Source organism: Lithobates pipiens, unplaced genomic scaffold (assembly GCF_037356315.1).
Source record: "Lithobates pipiens isolate NorthernLeopardFrog02 unplaced genomic scaffold, aLitPip1_a1.2 Scaffold_8, whole genome shotgun sequence".
Lineage (NCBI taxonomy): Eukaryota > Metazoa > Chordata > Amphibia > Anura > Ranidae > Lithobates > Lithobates pipiens.
This window is the reverse complement of record NW_027507903.1, coordinates 47,579,375-47,593,476: the sequence shown is the minus strand read 5'-3', so window position 1 is coordinate 47,593,476 and position 14,102 is coordinate 47,579,375. Positions and strand designations below refer to the sequence as shown.

General features: G+C 41.4%; 2 protein-coding genes across 2 annotated transcripts in view; both read left to right on the top strand.

Annotated features, from left to right (window-relative positions):
• LOC143961582 (protein shisa-like-1a) overlaps positions 1-11,564 on the top strand; it is a 71,736-nt gene extending 60,172 nt beyond the window's left edge. The window contains exons 4-5 of the mRNA XM_077470892.1: positions 7,445-7,658; positions 11,289-11,564. Of these exons, the coding sequence (XP_077327018.1) occupies positions 7,445-7,658; positions 11,289-11,553 (479 nt within the window). The 3' untranslated portion in view covers positions 11,554-11,564. The remainder of the gene's footprint in view (positions 1-7,444; positions 7,659-11,288) is intronic.
• A 110-nt stretch (positions 11,565-11,674) lies between these two features.
• The window catches only part of UNC45A (unc-45 myosin chaperone A), a 139,604-nt gene continuing 137,176 nt past the window's right edge, over positions 11,675-14,102 (top strand). The window contains exon 1 of the mRNA XM_077470890.1: positions 11,675-11,818. Coding sequence (XP_077327016.1) covers positions 11,777-11,818 — 42 coding nt within the window. The 5' untranslated portion in view covers positions 11,675-11,776. The remainder of the gene's footprint in view (positions 11,819-14,102) is intronic.

Sequence of the window (14,102 nt, the reverse complement as noted above, 5' to 3'; positions counted from 1 at the left end):
AGGAATCTTGTTCACGTTCGTGAGGACTGTGACCTGTACTCTTTCCACTGGACGACAGAGAATCTAAGCAGCTGTAGGAGGGTAGTGCAGCTGAGTTCAACTCAGAAGTGACATGAATCTAAAGCCTCATACACACGATTGGATTGTTGGCCAACAAAATCGTGGACTTTTGTCCGAAGGGTGTTGGTCCAAACTTGTCTTGCATACAAACGGCAAGGCATTGTCGGCCAACAAATACGAACATAATTGTCTGCCAACTATGTTGTTTTCAGCTCTTTAGTGCCACACTTTGGGCTTCTGCGGCTAATTTTGTGCTAGTAGAAGTTTGGTGAGTGTTGATTTGTGCTTTTTATTTTGGGCTTTTCATTTCACGGCTTTCAGTTTGTTTCTGAATGGCCGTTCGTTAACCAGCTATGTTGCGGAATTCGAGGAGATAATGTGTTATTTATTATTGGCCTTGGAGTTATTGCTTTGACCCAAGTCCAGGAACAGGAGAAGTTCTTGGACCAAAAATTGGTTGCTTTATTAATCGTGACCAATTATGTCATATGCCTTTGCTGCGGGAGCTCCAGGATAATAATCCAGATGATTTTCGGAATTATCTCCAGATGACGGACCCCTGCTTTCACCAACTCTTGGAATTGTTGATCCCCTATATTAAAAAGCGGGACACATGCATGAGGCTTTTATTTTATTTTTTGGTTGAATAATAATGTTTTGATTTATTATATTTTCTATATTTTTGGATGCATAGAATGTACTTTTTGGTGAAGTTCTATTGGCAGATAGCATGTCTAATTTTGTTTTCTTTTTTAATGCACAGTAAAACAAATTGTAGAGAATAATACTTGGCTATGTGTTTTACTTCAAATGACAGTTTGGGAGTAGGCAGTTAGATAAAAAATAAATAAAAAAAATGTAAAATTGACAAGGGACACCATAGTTGTATCTTTGATCTTAAAAACTACAGGATAATGGTGTTGTGGTAACTTGCCCAAAAAAAGCATAATAATATTATTCTTTATCACTAGAAAAAAAAAGCCTTGGAAAATTAGTTTGCAATAACTCCATCAGTATCACCAGGAAAGCAGCTTCATTATTATCCCATTAAGAAGAAGAGAATTGTGCACTGCATTTCGAGATTTCATAATTTGCCTTGACATAAATGTTAATTCTCCATTTCTAACACTAGTTTAGAAGACGGACTGCTTGTGGCTCGTCCTTGCTTCCGAGCATGCGTGTTTGTACTTTGGACTTTTGTCCGATGGACTTATGTACACGCGCTCGGAATATCCGACAACAGACATTTGTGCGCGGAAAATTTATATGCCTGCGATCCAATATTTGTCCACTGAAAAGGATGGAGAATGGAGCATACACACGGTCGGATTTTCCGCCAACAGCCTGTCATCACGCAATTCCCATCAGAAAATCCGATCGTGTGTACGAGGCTTTCATCAAACTGCCTCTGACATCCTTAACTGACTACAGGAAGCGGTATGTACAGCGGTCTTCCCTTGAACTTGATTGTCCCCTTTGAATCATCTATACTGATGCTCTTTTGATGCCAGTCTTTTGGGTGTAATATCAATCAATGGCCCAACCTAAAATCAGCTGTTATGTCAGGAATCTGACACAATAGGATCCAAATAACGCCAGATAGACTTTCCTGTGAGTTCTGGATTTAATGAGTTTGGGCCACTAGGACATCATACCCCTCATTTATTTTCTGGCTACTCGGGATACGTTCAAGGACATTATTTTCTCCTGTTTTCATTGCTATAATGCGCTATTCCACTGGATTCATCTAATTGGGATACCAATATAGTCAAATACAATTGCTGTGCTATATGTGATATTTTCCAAAGACTTTATTCAGTTGTCGTGTATTCAACAATGTGATATACTAATATAGCCCTAGGCAATTGTGTTATTCAACGTGTATTATTTCCCTTTTTATCACTAAAGCCCTGGACGATTTTGAAAAAAGAAACAACATTTTTTACTTTCAACTATAAAACCTATCCAATAATTTTAAAAAAATCAAATTTCTTCATAAATTTAGGCCAATATGTATTCTGCTACATATTTTTATAAAAAAAAAATACTAATAAGTGTACATTGATTGGTTTACACAAAAGTTATTGGTGTGCGTCTACAAACTATGGGATATTTTAATGGAATTTTTATTTATTTATTTATTTTACTAGTAATGACAGTAATCAGCGACTTATTGCGGGATTGCGATATTGCGGCGGACAATCACACTCTGACACTTTTTTTGGAAACCAGTGACACTAATACAGTGATCAGTGCTAAAAATATGCACTGTCACTATACTAATGATACTGGCTGCAAAGGGGTTAACATCAGGGGCGATCAAAGGGTTAACTGTGTGCCTAGCCAGTGTTTTTTTACAGTGTGAGAGGAGCTTTTCTAGGGGAAGACATTAATCCTTGTCCCTGCTTTGCAGGAAAACACGATCCATGCCTTCCCTCCTGACAGAATGGCAATCTGCCTTGTTTACAGACTGCCGCTCCGCCTCTGTACCGAACAATCGGTGGGTGCCAGCGGACTTCGAGTCAGTGGTACCCGCACATTGGCTCTCACTGTGATTATTCACACCTGCTACCCGGAAGTGCAGAGTCACGTATATATGTGATCATGTGCACAGGACCCATCTTGCTATAGGGCGATCGGCAAGTGATTAATACTGGCAGTCCTGTAACTTACAATTGTCCGAAGCTGGAACGGTAAAGGAGGCCTGAATATCAATGCGCACGGACAGTATTGACAGTCAGTGTGCATTGAGAACAACACTGGAACCAACATGGTGCGGTATACATCCACCACAATTTGCGGAAGAAACTTTGGGGACCACCAAAATTTTCTCGTGGACCATCAATGGTCCACAGACCACTGGTTGGCATCCGCTGCTTTAGTACAAGTCTGATTTCAAAAACCCATATATACTGTTGCAATAAAAAAGTATGTAAACCCTTTTGGAATGATATGGATTTCTGCACAAATTGGTCATAAAATGTGATCTAATCTTCATCGAAGTCACAATAGACAATCACAGTCTGCTTAAACTAATAACACACAAATAATTAAATGTTTCCATGTTTTTATTGAACACACCCTGTAAACATTTACAGAGCAGGTGGAAACAGTATGTGAACCCCTAGACTAATGAGATCTCCAAGAGCTAATTGGAGTGAGGTGTCAGCCAACTGGAGTCCAATCAATGAGATGAGATTGGAGGTGTTGGTTACAGCTGCCCTATAAAAAACACCCACCAGTTCTTGGTTTGCTTTTCACAAGAAGCATTGCCTGATGTGAATGATGCCTCGCACAAAAGAGCTCTCAGAAGACCTACGATTAAGAATTGTTGACTTGCATAAAGATGGAAAGGGTTATAAAAGTATCACCAAAAGCCTTGCTGTTCATCAGTCCATGGTAAGACAAATTGTCTATAGATGGAGAAAGTTCAGCACTGCTGCTACTCTCCCTAGGAGTGGGCGTCCTGTAAAGATGACTGCAGAAGCACAGCGCAGACTGCTCAATGAGGTGAAGAAGAATCCTAGAGTGTCAGCTAAAGACTTAAAAAAGTCTCTGGCATATGCTAACATCCCTGTTAGTGAATCTACGATACATAAAACACTAAACAAGAATGGATTTCATGGGAGGATACCACAGAGGAAGCCACTGCTGTCCAAAAAAATATTGCTGCACGTTTACAGTTTGTACCAGAGCACCTGAATGTTCCACAGCAGTACTGGCAAAATATTCTGTGGACAGATGAAACCAAAGTTGAGTTGTTTGAAAGAGACACACAACACTATGTGTGGAGAAAAAGAGTCACAGCACACCAACATCAAAACCTCATCCCAACTGTGAAGTATGGTGGGGGGGCATCTTGGTTTGGGGCTGCTTTGCTGCATCAGGGCCTGGACGGATTGCTATCATCGAAAGAAAAATTAATTCCCAGGTTTATCAAGACATTTTGCAGGAGAACTTAAGACCATCTGTCCACCAGTTGAAGCTCAATAGAAGATGGGTGTTACAACAGGACAACAACCCAAAACATAGAAGTAAATCAACAACAGAATGGCTTAAACAGAAGAAAATACGCTTTCTGGAGTGGCCCAGTCAGAGTCCTGACCTCAACCCAATTGAGATGCTGTGGCAAGACCTCAAAAAAGCGATTCACACCAGACATCCCAAGAATATTGCTGAACTGAAACAGTTCTGTAAAGAGGAATGGTCAAGAATTACTCCTGACCGTTATGCATGTCTGATCTCCAACTACAGGAAACGTTTGGTTGAAGTTATTGCTGCCAAAGGAGGTTCAACCAGTTATTAAATCCAAGGGTTCACATACCTTTTCCACCTGCATTGTGAATGTTTACAGGAAGATCAGATCATATTTTATGACCAATTTGTGCAGAAATCCATATCATTCCAAAAGGGTTCACATTCTTTTTATTGCAACTGTAGTTGAATATGAGCCAAATTTGCTTTTATTGATCCACATTTGATAATCATTCACTCACTTGTAGGGAGTAAATGACTCCATGGCCAGATTTCTGATGATCCAAATATGGAGAGAAATTCTCTTGCATATGGTACTGAAGTTTCAGCAATTTTGGACGTAAATTGCAGGCGCTTGTTTTGCGCATATATGCACGTTCGCACTTACAATACCTTCCTAGGCGAAATGAATGAATATTTATGCTCAGATTGTAAGCTCCAACGAGCAGGGCCCTCTGATTTCCCCTGTATTGAATTGTATTGTAACTGCACTGTCTGCCCTCATGTTGTAAAGCGCCGCGCAAACTGTTGGCACTATATAAATCTTGTATAATAACAATAATAGTAATAATAATATATGTGTATTTGAGTGCATTTTGTGTGGATGTGCACGTACCAGGGTAAAATGCTGACTGGAAACGCTTTTTATTTTATTTTTAACTCAAAATTTAGCAGATCTTGTTTTCGCACCTGTGTGTACAGGGGGCTGCATTTTAGATCAGTAAAGAAGAAAAATGCTGTACTGAGCTTTCTCAAGCTGCTTTGTACAAGAGGCCTTTGAGTACAGCAGCCCAAGTATATACCTGTAGTCATCATGTACTTTTGCTTCTCTGCATGATTTGTAAAGTAAGCACATGTTCTAAATTTCTGCTTGATATTTGGCTATACTCATTTATGCCCATGGTGTTTTAAAGAAAGGGCCTGATTGAGCAGCCCCTAGATAATGTGAGCTTACTTTAAAATGACTAATTCCATCCACTTTGTCCTAGCCTTGTCATAATGGACAATAAAATCGGATCAGCATGAGCCAGAAATAACTGGAACTTTTGCAGCTTTCAGTGTGATATTTGTTCAAATGTCAGAGCATTTTAGTGTTCACAAGCCGGATGCTTTCAGCATTTTTTAGATTACTAATGCGACCCGCATGTCTATTACTCCTTCAGTTAATAAACAGCCTTTATGGTATTTTCCTTTCTCTAGTTATTAATTTTTCTTCTTGTTAATGGATGACTGACAATGGCCACACTACTGCTTAGGGATCAGAGATCTATAACTTTACATCACAAAAGGCCAATATAGACGTAGCAACAGGTCACTTCTTTACACCAATATATTATGTGATCTGTATGACATATATTATACGGTGTAATACATATATACAGTATAAATATCATTTTATTTTTTTTCTTAGCATTAAAACCCTTTTAGAAAATGAGCCAAGCTGGTGACTGAACAAAGCAAGCATATCTTGCCAATAGTATTGTTTTGAAAGATCAAATATGTGTCAAATACAACTGTAATCTTATATGAGCTATTGCTCAGAAACAATGGTATGCCCTGCCACTGGGTTAGGAAGTTAGACATTCTTTCACCTGGGGCAGTCCACCATCCCAGGGTTGCCCTACATACAGAGTGCAGAGTTTAAGGGTGCACTGTGTACAGAGTGCAGGATTGAGGAGTGCGCTACATAAAGAGTGCAGAGTTTTGGGGTGTGCTGTGTACAGAATGCAGGGTTTAGGGGTACCTATGTAAAGAATGCAGGGTTTGGGGGTGCCTATATACAGAGTGCAGGGTTTAGTGTTTTGCTACATACAGAATGCAGAGTTTTATGGTGCACTGTGTACAGAGTGCAGGGTTTAGGGGTGCGCTACATACAGTGTGTAGAATTTCAGGGTGTGCTGTGTACAGAGTGCAGGGTTGAGGAGTGCACTACATACAGAGTGCAGAGTTTAAGGGTGCACTGTGTACGGAGTGCAGGGTTGAGCAGTGTGCTACATACAGAGTGCAGAGTTTCGGGGTGTGCTGTGTACAGAATGCAGGGTTTAGGGGTGCCTATGTACAGAATGCAGGGTTTGGGGGTGCCTATATACAGAGTGCAGGGTGTAGTGGTCCGCTACATACAGAATGCAGTGTTTTATGGTGCACTGTGTACAGAGTGCAGAGTTTAGGGGTGTGCTACATACAGAGTGTAGAGTTTCGGCATGTACTGTGTATAGAGTGTAGGGTTTAGCGGTGCCTATGTACAGAGTGCAAGGTTTAGGGGTGCGCTACATGCAGAGTCCAGAGTTTCAGGGTTCACTATGTACAGAGTGCAAGGTCGAGCAGTGCGCTACATACAGAGTGCATACAGAGTGCAGAGTTTTGGGATGTGCTGTATATAGAGTGCAGGGTTTAGGGGTGCCTATGTACAGAGTGCAAGATTTAGGGGTGATTATCATTGCTTGCTGCTATAGCTGCTGGCAGTGTTCACATGAAAAAAATCTGGCAGGCTGGTTGTACTGAAGTTGATCGATGGAGTGACTGCAGTACAACCAGCCTGCCCAGTATTGAATCTTGGCCAGTCCCTGCTGAACTGGCCAAGATTCGATCTATCTATGGCCCGGATCAAGTGTAGTGCCGCTACTATTGGCACTCAAAAATATACAGTATGTGCTCTACACTTTAGCAACTTGACTCCTGTTGAACATTGTTACTTGTATAATGTTACTATTTTTACTGGGGGGTTTTTTCCTCTCTAAATCCTAGCTCTGCAGATATTGTACAATCCTGCGAGATAAATACCTTATTTTCTCCATTATTCTCCATCTTATTATGTATCATTCTATCCAGGGTTATTGATAACCCTTCGGTGTTGAACTCATCACTATATTTGTATTTACCTTTATTATTGTGTGTTGGAATAATTGGCACAAATGCTTTTCTTTTATTTTTTCCCTGTAATATCCTTTATTACTGCATTATTTAAAACATAAAAAAAAAAAAGTGATTATACAAAAAAAATTAAAAAATGACCCAAACAATGGTTGCGCTACAAATACAGATGTGCATGGTTGGAGTGTATCATTGTTTGTTTTTCTCTACAATGTTAGTCTTGTCAGTTAGTTATGTCAGTTGTTTATCTGTTTTGCAGCTTCCTCCCTCAATGTGCGCACGTGTGAAGGATACCCGGGGCAAGGAGACGTGTACCATTCGGGATTTCACTGCCCACGTTTAAGTGACTCTCATGAGCATATGTATTGCTGCTATACCGGAAACAACTCTCTGAAATATTGCTGCAAACAGGACGAGTTTGAAACTGTAATGAAAGTAAATCTGTCTGAAAAAATTGCTACCTACATTTATAGGTAAGTCTATAATATTTGCATATTGGCTTTTAGTATTGGGAGCTTTGCACTGATAGTTTTTGCTGCAATATCTTGTAGGGTTGTAACCCTAAAAAAAAAAAAAAAAAAAAGAGCGACCCTGTTCATTTAAAGCAGGTCAGTTACGTGTGTTGTCTAATATGTCCCTTTCTATGCGGTAAAATACCTGGTTGATCCTCCCTGTTCATGTGTCCCCTTAGTCTCTCCCCCCCCCCCCCCCCACCTGTCAGCTCCTGTGTGTGAGGCTTTGCGCAATCTTCCCTCTAATACCAACCTAATGTTAACCTTCCCTTTAGCTCCAATTGAAAACTATAAGGCCCTATAACCAGTGGCGGCTGGTGTTTTTTTTTTTATGGAGGGGGGGGCAGCAAACACACAATCCAGAACCGCCACCCCCCAGCCCCCCCTTCCCACCCACTCGCTGTCTTACCCCATCTAGGTGGCAGGTGACGGGCATCGGGGCAGGCATGTCCGCTCAACCATCATGGCGGCCGTGCATCTCCTCCCCTCCTCCTAGGTGACAAATAGGGTCGTCTGTCCTTTCAGCCAATCATATGATGGGTCTCACGATCTGCTTCCTGATTGGCCGGGAGGAGGTGTGCCCCAAGCCCACCTTAGTTTGAAGCCTATTAGAGCCTTTAGCTCTAATCAAAATACCCCCCATTGGAATCCATGCATCCAGCGTCCTGAAAGGGGGCGGATGCATGGATAGGGGGGCAGCGCCCATGCGCCCTTAATGGATGGGCCGCCCTTGCCTATAACTCTAACACTAATCTTATCTATACCTCCATCCTTCACACTAGCCCTCTTTATAAACCTAACCCTTACACTGATAACCCCAGTCCTAACACAAACTCTCCCTATGTTTATACCCCTAGCATTAGGCCTCCTTTTAACCCCAACCCTAACATTTAGGCTACATTCACCCTGGCTGGTGCCAATTGCAGTGGTGTGAATCTTCTGATTTCTGCTGCTGTGAGTGGCTAAGTGCAGCTTCTGGACTTGTTCAATTTAATGAACGGTTTCCGGTGGCTGTGACTATTCACAGTTCTATGCACAGCCAGCAATTACCTGCAGTAATTGTTGCTGGACGCAGCAGCACCTAGCCGCTCATAGCAGCAGCAGGAATCAGAATATTCTTGCCGCTGGTCAAGTGCTTAAACACGTGCCCCCTGTCCACGGTCAAATGATGACGGAACGGTGCGGCTCTCATTCTGGGTGGACGTCATATGATGGCGCACCCGAATTGCCACTCCCGTGCGCCGGAGGGCGTGCAAGCACAACGATTGCGGCTGCGCCGTGTTGCTAGGACACGCGTGGCCCTGATCTCTGTAAATACAGGAAGTGCCGGTAATCAGCTCTCAATGCCTCACACTGACAGAGTGTATGGCGAGGAGAGCCGATCAGCAGAATCTCCTCGTAGGGGAGAACAGGGCATGTAATCAGGGCACTCATCATCAGTGCCCTGATTATAGTAAAGCCCCAGAAGTGCCACCAATCAATTCCCACCAACTAGGGCCCATCAGTAACACAAATCAGTGCCCATTACAGTCAGAGTGCCACCTATCCGTACCACCTATCAGTGCCCATCAGTGCCACTTAATAGTGCCTCCTCATCTGTACCACCTTATCAGTGCCTATAAGTGCCACCTTATCAGTACTGCCTCCTCGATGCACATCAATGAAGGAGAAAAATTACTTATTTACAAAATTTACTGGCAGAAACAAAGAAAAACTTTTTTTTTTGGTCTTTTTTTTGTAAGAAATAAAAAACCCATTGGTGATTAAATACCACAAAAAGAAAGCTCTATATGTGTGAAGAAAATGATAAAAAAATAATTTGGATGCAGTGTAGCATGACCGCGCAATTGTCATTGAAAGTGTGACAGCGCTGAAAGCTGAAAAATGTATTGAAGTGGTTAACGACACTTCCAAAAACACATCTGCAGACCAAAAATCTACCATAATGACACACCAGAAACATGTCTGTATACACAACCTGTACCGTACTGACACAATTGGGGACAAGTAAATACCTACAATTAAATCTAAAATATCAACAACAAAGAATATAAAACACATCCCAAAAATTCTGCATGTTCAGAGTAAGGCCTGGTTCGCACTGATGCGATTTCAGATGTGACTGGGGTCGCACTGTATTGCATGCTAATGGAAATAACAATGGTGCCCATTCAAATCAATGCAGGTGCAACTTTGGAAAAGGCCTGTGCTACTTTGGTGTGATTTACAGCGTGACTGGGCCCCAGAAAATATGCAAACCCTATCCAAAATGCAACCAGTCACATCAAAGTTGCACTACATAATCCCACTGCAAACTGAATCAAAATGACATCACAGTAGTGTGAACTGAGCCTGAGCCATCCCCCCCCCCATTGACTACGGCTTTAAAATTGTGGGACTTCATCTGAAATCGCACAATTTCAAGTCGCATCTGTGTGTCTTCAGGTGCAACTTTGAAGAGATCTGATCTTACTTACAAATTGTGAATATTCAAAGTAAATTATAAAAATTGGGAATGTTTAAAAGTAGACTTTATTGATTTGTTGGGGTGAGTTAATACATGTTATGTTGCGCAATATGGTTTAGTAGGTTTAAGACAGCCTTCGATTTTAAATGGGCTGCCAACATACCGCAATGGACCAAGAAAACATTTGATCATCTTTTTCTTTTTTCTTTTTTTTTTTGCAATGCAGTGCCCCACAACATGCGGTACTACATTTGCCCTTTACAGTACAGTATGTTGGACTGCCATTCACAATGAATGGCATTGCACCACACATAAAGAGGTGCTTTGCAGAAATCTGTGCATTCAACCACAGGTTACCATAAGTGCCAGGATAAGATCATCTAGTGCCCAGGGCAAAGATGCCAAACTGCGCCCCCCTTTTATTATGTGCTAGACGTGCAGAAAAAAACAATTCGTTTTGTTCAATTGATTACTTTTTATAATTTGAAAACAATTTGAAATTGATTAGAAAACGATTCAAATTTCATCCAAAAATTTTTTCGTTATTTTGGATTCGTTTAAATTCGGTCCTATTATAATTCTGAAATTTTCAAAAAACAAAAATTTGTCCGAATTTCAGTTCGGAACAAAACTAACTGCTCATGTCTATTATGTGCGAGCTTGTGAGGAGGAGGGGGAGAGAGAGAGAGTACAGCCTGCACCTCCTTCTGGCTCTCCCCTCCTCTCTTTGCTGCTTCCATACTGAGCTGACAGATATAGTGATGCATCCCATGCCTAAAATACACGCTGTGCCCAGGGCAGCCGTCCCTTGTGCCCAGGGCAGCCGTCCCTTCTGCCCACCCCTTGTACCATTACAAACAGGTGTAAACGGGGCCTTATTATTATAAAAGAAATCTTGCAACAAAAAAAAAGAGTAATTATTATAATTTTCATCACAGTCACAATTTCATCCTCAGATGACCCCAGGACAGATGTCAGCAGGAAAGAAAAGCAGATCTCTTCATTAGAGGCAGTATTAGCCCCAATGCCGACATCCGTTTACACGTTGTGTATTTGTTTAAATTGTCAATTGTCATTGTAAATCTGAGAGTAATTTTTTTTTTTCTTTGGTGTATTTTTGTAAGGAGCCCGCTTCCTCTGCTTGGCATCGGCTTCTACGGACTTCTGATTCTTTCACTGATGATCGTAGATTTCATCTATTACTACAGACTCAATAAGAAAGCTTTCTGCAACATGCTAAGTCATACTTGGATTGTGAAGCACCTCGTCCTTCCAATTTTCCATAGAAACCCAAATAAAGGCATTGAGCAGTGGAACAAAGGTGTAACGGATAGAATGGCGGCTGATGGCAGACAGGGCGGGCACAAGCCTTTAGATGGCAGAGTGTGAAGATGCCGCGGAGGTGGAAGAACAATAGAGAGCTGATAAATATTAAGACTGAACCACCAAGATAATAGTAATATTTATACGCTTTGACAACACAAAAATCATGACTTGGTAAGAGGGAAGTAATCATTCATTCTCGCTGTTCCAGGAGATATGTAGAAGACCAGCTTTCAAGATATGAATACTAATAGAGGCTGTGTTAACCCCTGCATTACCCATACATACCATGTATTGTGACCTAGAACGTTCCTTCTCCTGGCGTCTAAAGGTAAATGGCAGGCTTGGAGGTGATCTATTAGTAGAGCAATTATGTTTCCTATTTAGGGCTGAGCAAAAAGGTTTTCACTTTGCCAAAATTTGGGAAATATCTAGACAATTCAGTAACGTTCTTCAATTTGCAACGGAATCAATGAGGAAGGCAAAATTAAAGCAGTATTAACCATTTTACTGCCCCGTACACACGGTCCGATTTTCCGTCTGAAAATGTTCGATGGGAGCATACGTGTTGTGTGTCACCGCGTTCTTGACGTTCGCAATTTCCGACCAACTTTATGTGACCGTGTGTATGCAAGACAAGTTTGAGCAAACATCCGTCTGAAAAAATCCATGGATTTTGTTGTCGGAATGTCCGATTGTGTGTACGGGGCAAAAAAGTTTGTAAACCTCTGGAAAAAAAAAAAACCCTGCAAGACAAAGGCATAATGAGCTAGTATGCATCGCATACTTACCTTAGAACGATGCTTTGGATCGGTGTCGGCCCTCCAAATACAGCGAGGGCATCTTCCACCGGAGTTACTTCCGGGTTCGTAGCTCCGGCGCTGTGTTTGACCAGAGCTGCAATGACGTCACTGCCGCACATGTGCGCGGGTGGCGCCGGTCACGGCATGGCTAGTGAAGAAACGGCACGAGTGAGCCATTTCTTCAGTGAGCATGTGCCGATAACGTCGGCACAGGCGGATATAGTGAATAGCTCCTAAACTAGATAATCACTGTACCTACAGGTAAGCCTTATTATAGGCTTACTTGTAGGTAAAAGTGGTAGGGTTTGCAACCACTTTAAGGCTCGGAAGGATTTACCCCCTTAACGATCAGGCCATATTTTGCGATACTGCACTGCGTCGCCCAACTGACAATTGGTCGTGCCACGTTGTACCCAAATACAATTTATTTTCTTTTTTTCCCACAAATAAAGCTTTCTTTTGGTGGTATTTGATCACCTCTGCGTTTTTTTTCCGCTATAAACAAAAAAAGAGCGAAGATTTTGAAAAAAAAAAAAGCAATAATTTTAACGTTTCCCTATAATAAATATCACCAAAAATTCAGTTTAGGCCAACATGTATTCTTCCGCATATTTATGATGTAGGTTTAGGAGATATTTATTATACCTACAGGTAAGCCTTATTATAGGTTTACCTGGAGGTAAAAATTACTAAGCAGGGTTTACAACCTCTTTATTACAGCTTTAAAGTATTCTTTAGTGTTTCCTAATAGTGCAATGAGTTTGACTCCTAAAGGTTACAAAAGCTCCTTCATCATTCCCAAACCTGCTCTTGTGCCACCCTGATTACCTGGGAACCAGACAATGGATACTTTGCTGAAATTAATATGATGAATGATTGCCATTTTATTGCCTGCATATTGTAATGATTGAGTATTGCCATGACTGCCCATTTGCTGCCCACTTATCATCACAACTGTCAGTTCCTTGCCAGTGTGTTGTCATGATGGCTCATTTCTTGGCAAAGAGTTGTCATGAATGCTTCTTTGTTTACCACATATTGTAATGGTTGCCCATTTGTTGGCTGACTATTGTCATGATGGCCATTTGTTGCCCACGTATCATCACAACTGCCCATTTCTTGCTCATGCATTGTCACAATTGCCTGTTTTGTGCCCATTGTAACCATTGCCTGTATGTTTTTGAAATATTGTCAAGACTACTTATTTGTTGTCTGACTATTGTAATGACTGCTCATTTGTTGCCAACATATTGTCACAATTGTCCTTTCCTTCCCTGTATAATTTAATGATCAAACAAAAATAAGATTGCCGATATCTCACTATCATATAAGAGCTGTGATTCTTGTTACAGAGATAAACACAGCAATCCTCTATTTGCTGACTCACGAGTTAAGCCGCAGGGGTAGGCAACCTTGGCCCTCCAGCTGTGGTGAAACTACAAATCCCATCATGCCTCTGCCTCTAGGAGTCATGCCTGTGATTGTCAGGGTCTTGAAATGTCTCATGGGACTTGTAGTTTCAAAACAACTGGAGGGCTGAGGTTACCTACCCCTGCTCAAGGTGTAATCCAGGTAATCATAGGCAAGATGAAACAGAAAAGTGAAGATAGACCCCACCTAAAAGTAAATACCATGGACTAAGCAGCTCATAAAGGGATCTTTACAATGTGTAGGCAACAAATGGGCAATTGAGATAAACCGTAAATCATGAAAATTTATAGGCAAAGAAAAGGCGATCATGAAATTAGGAAACAGAAAGGTGAGGATAGACCCCACCCAAAAGTAATTACCACATACTAAGCAGCTTATAAA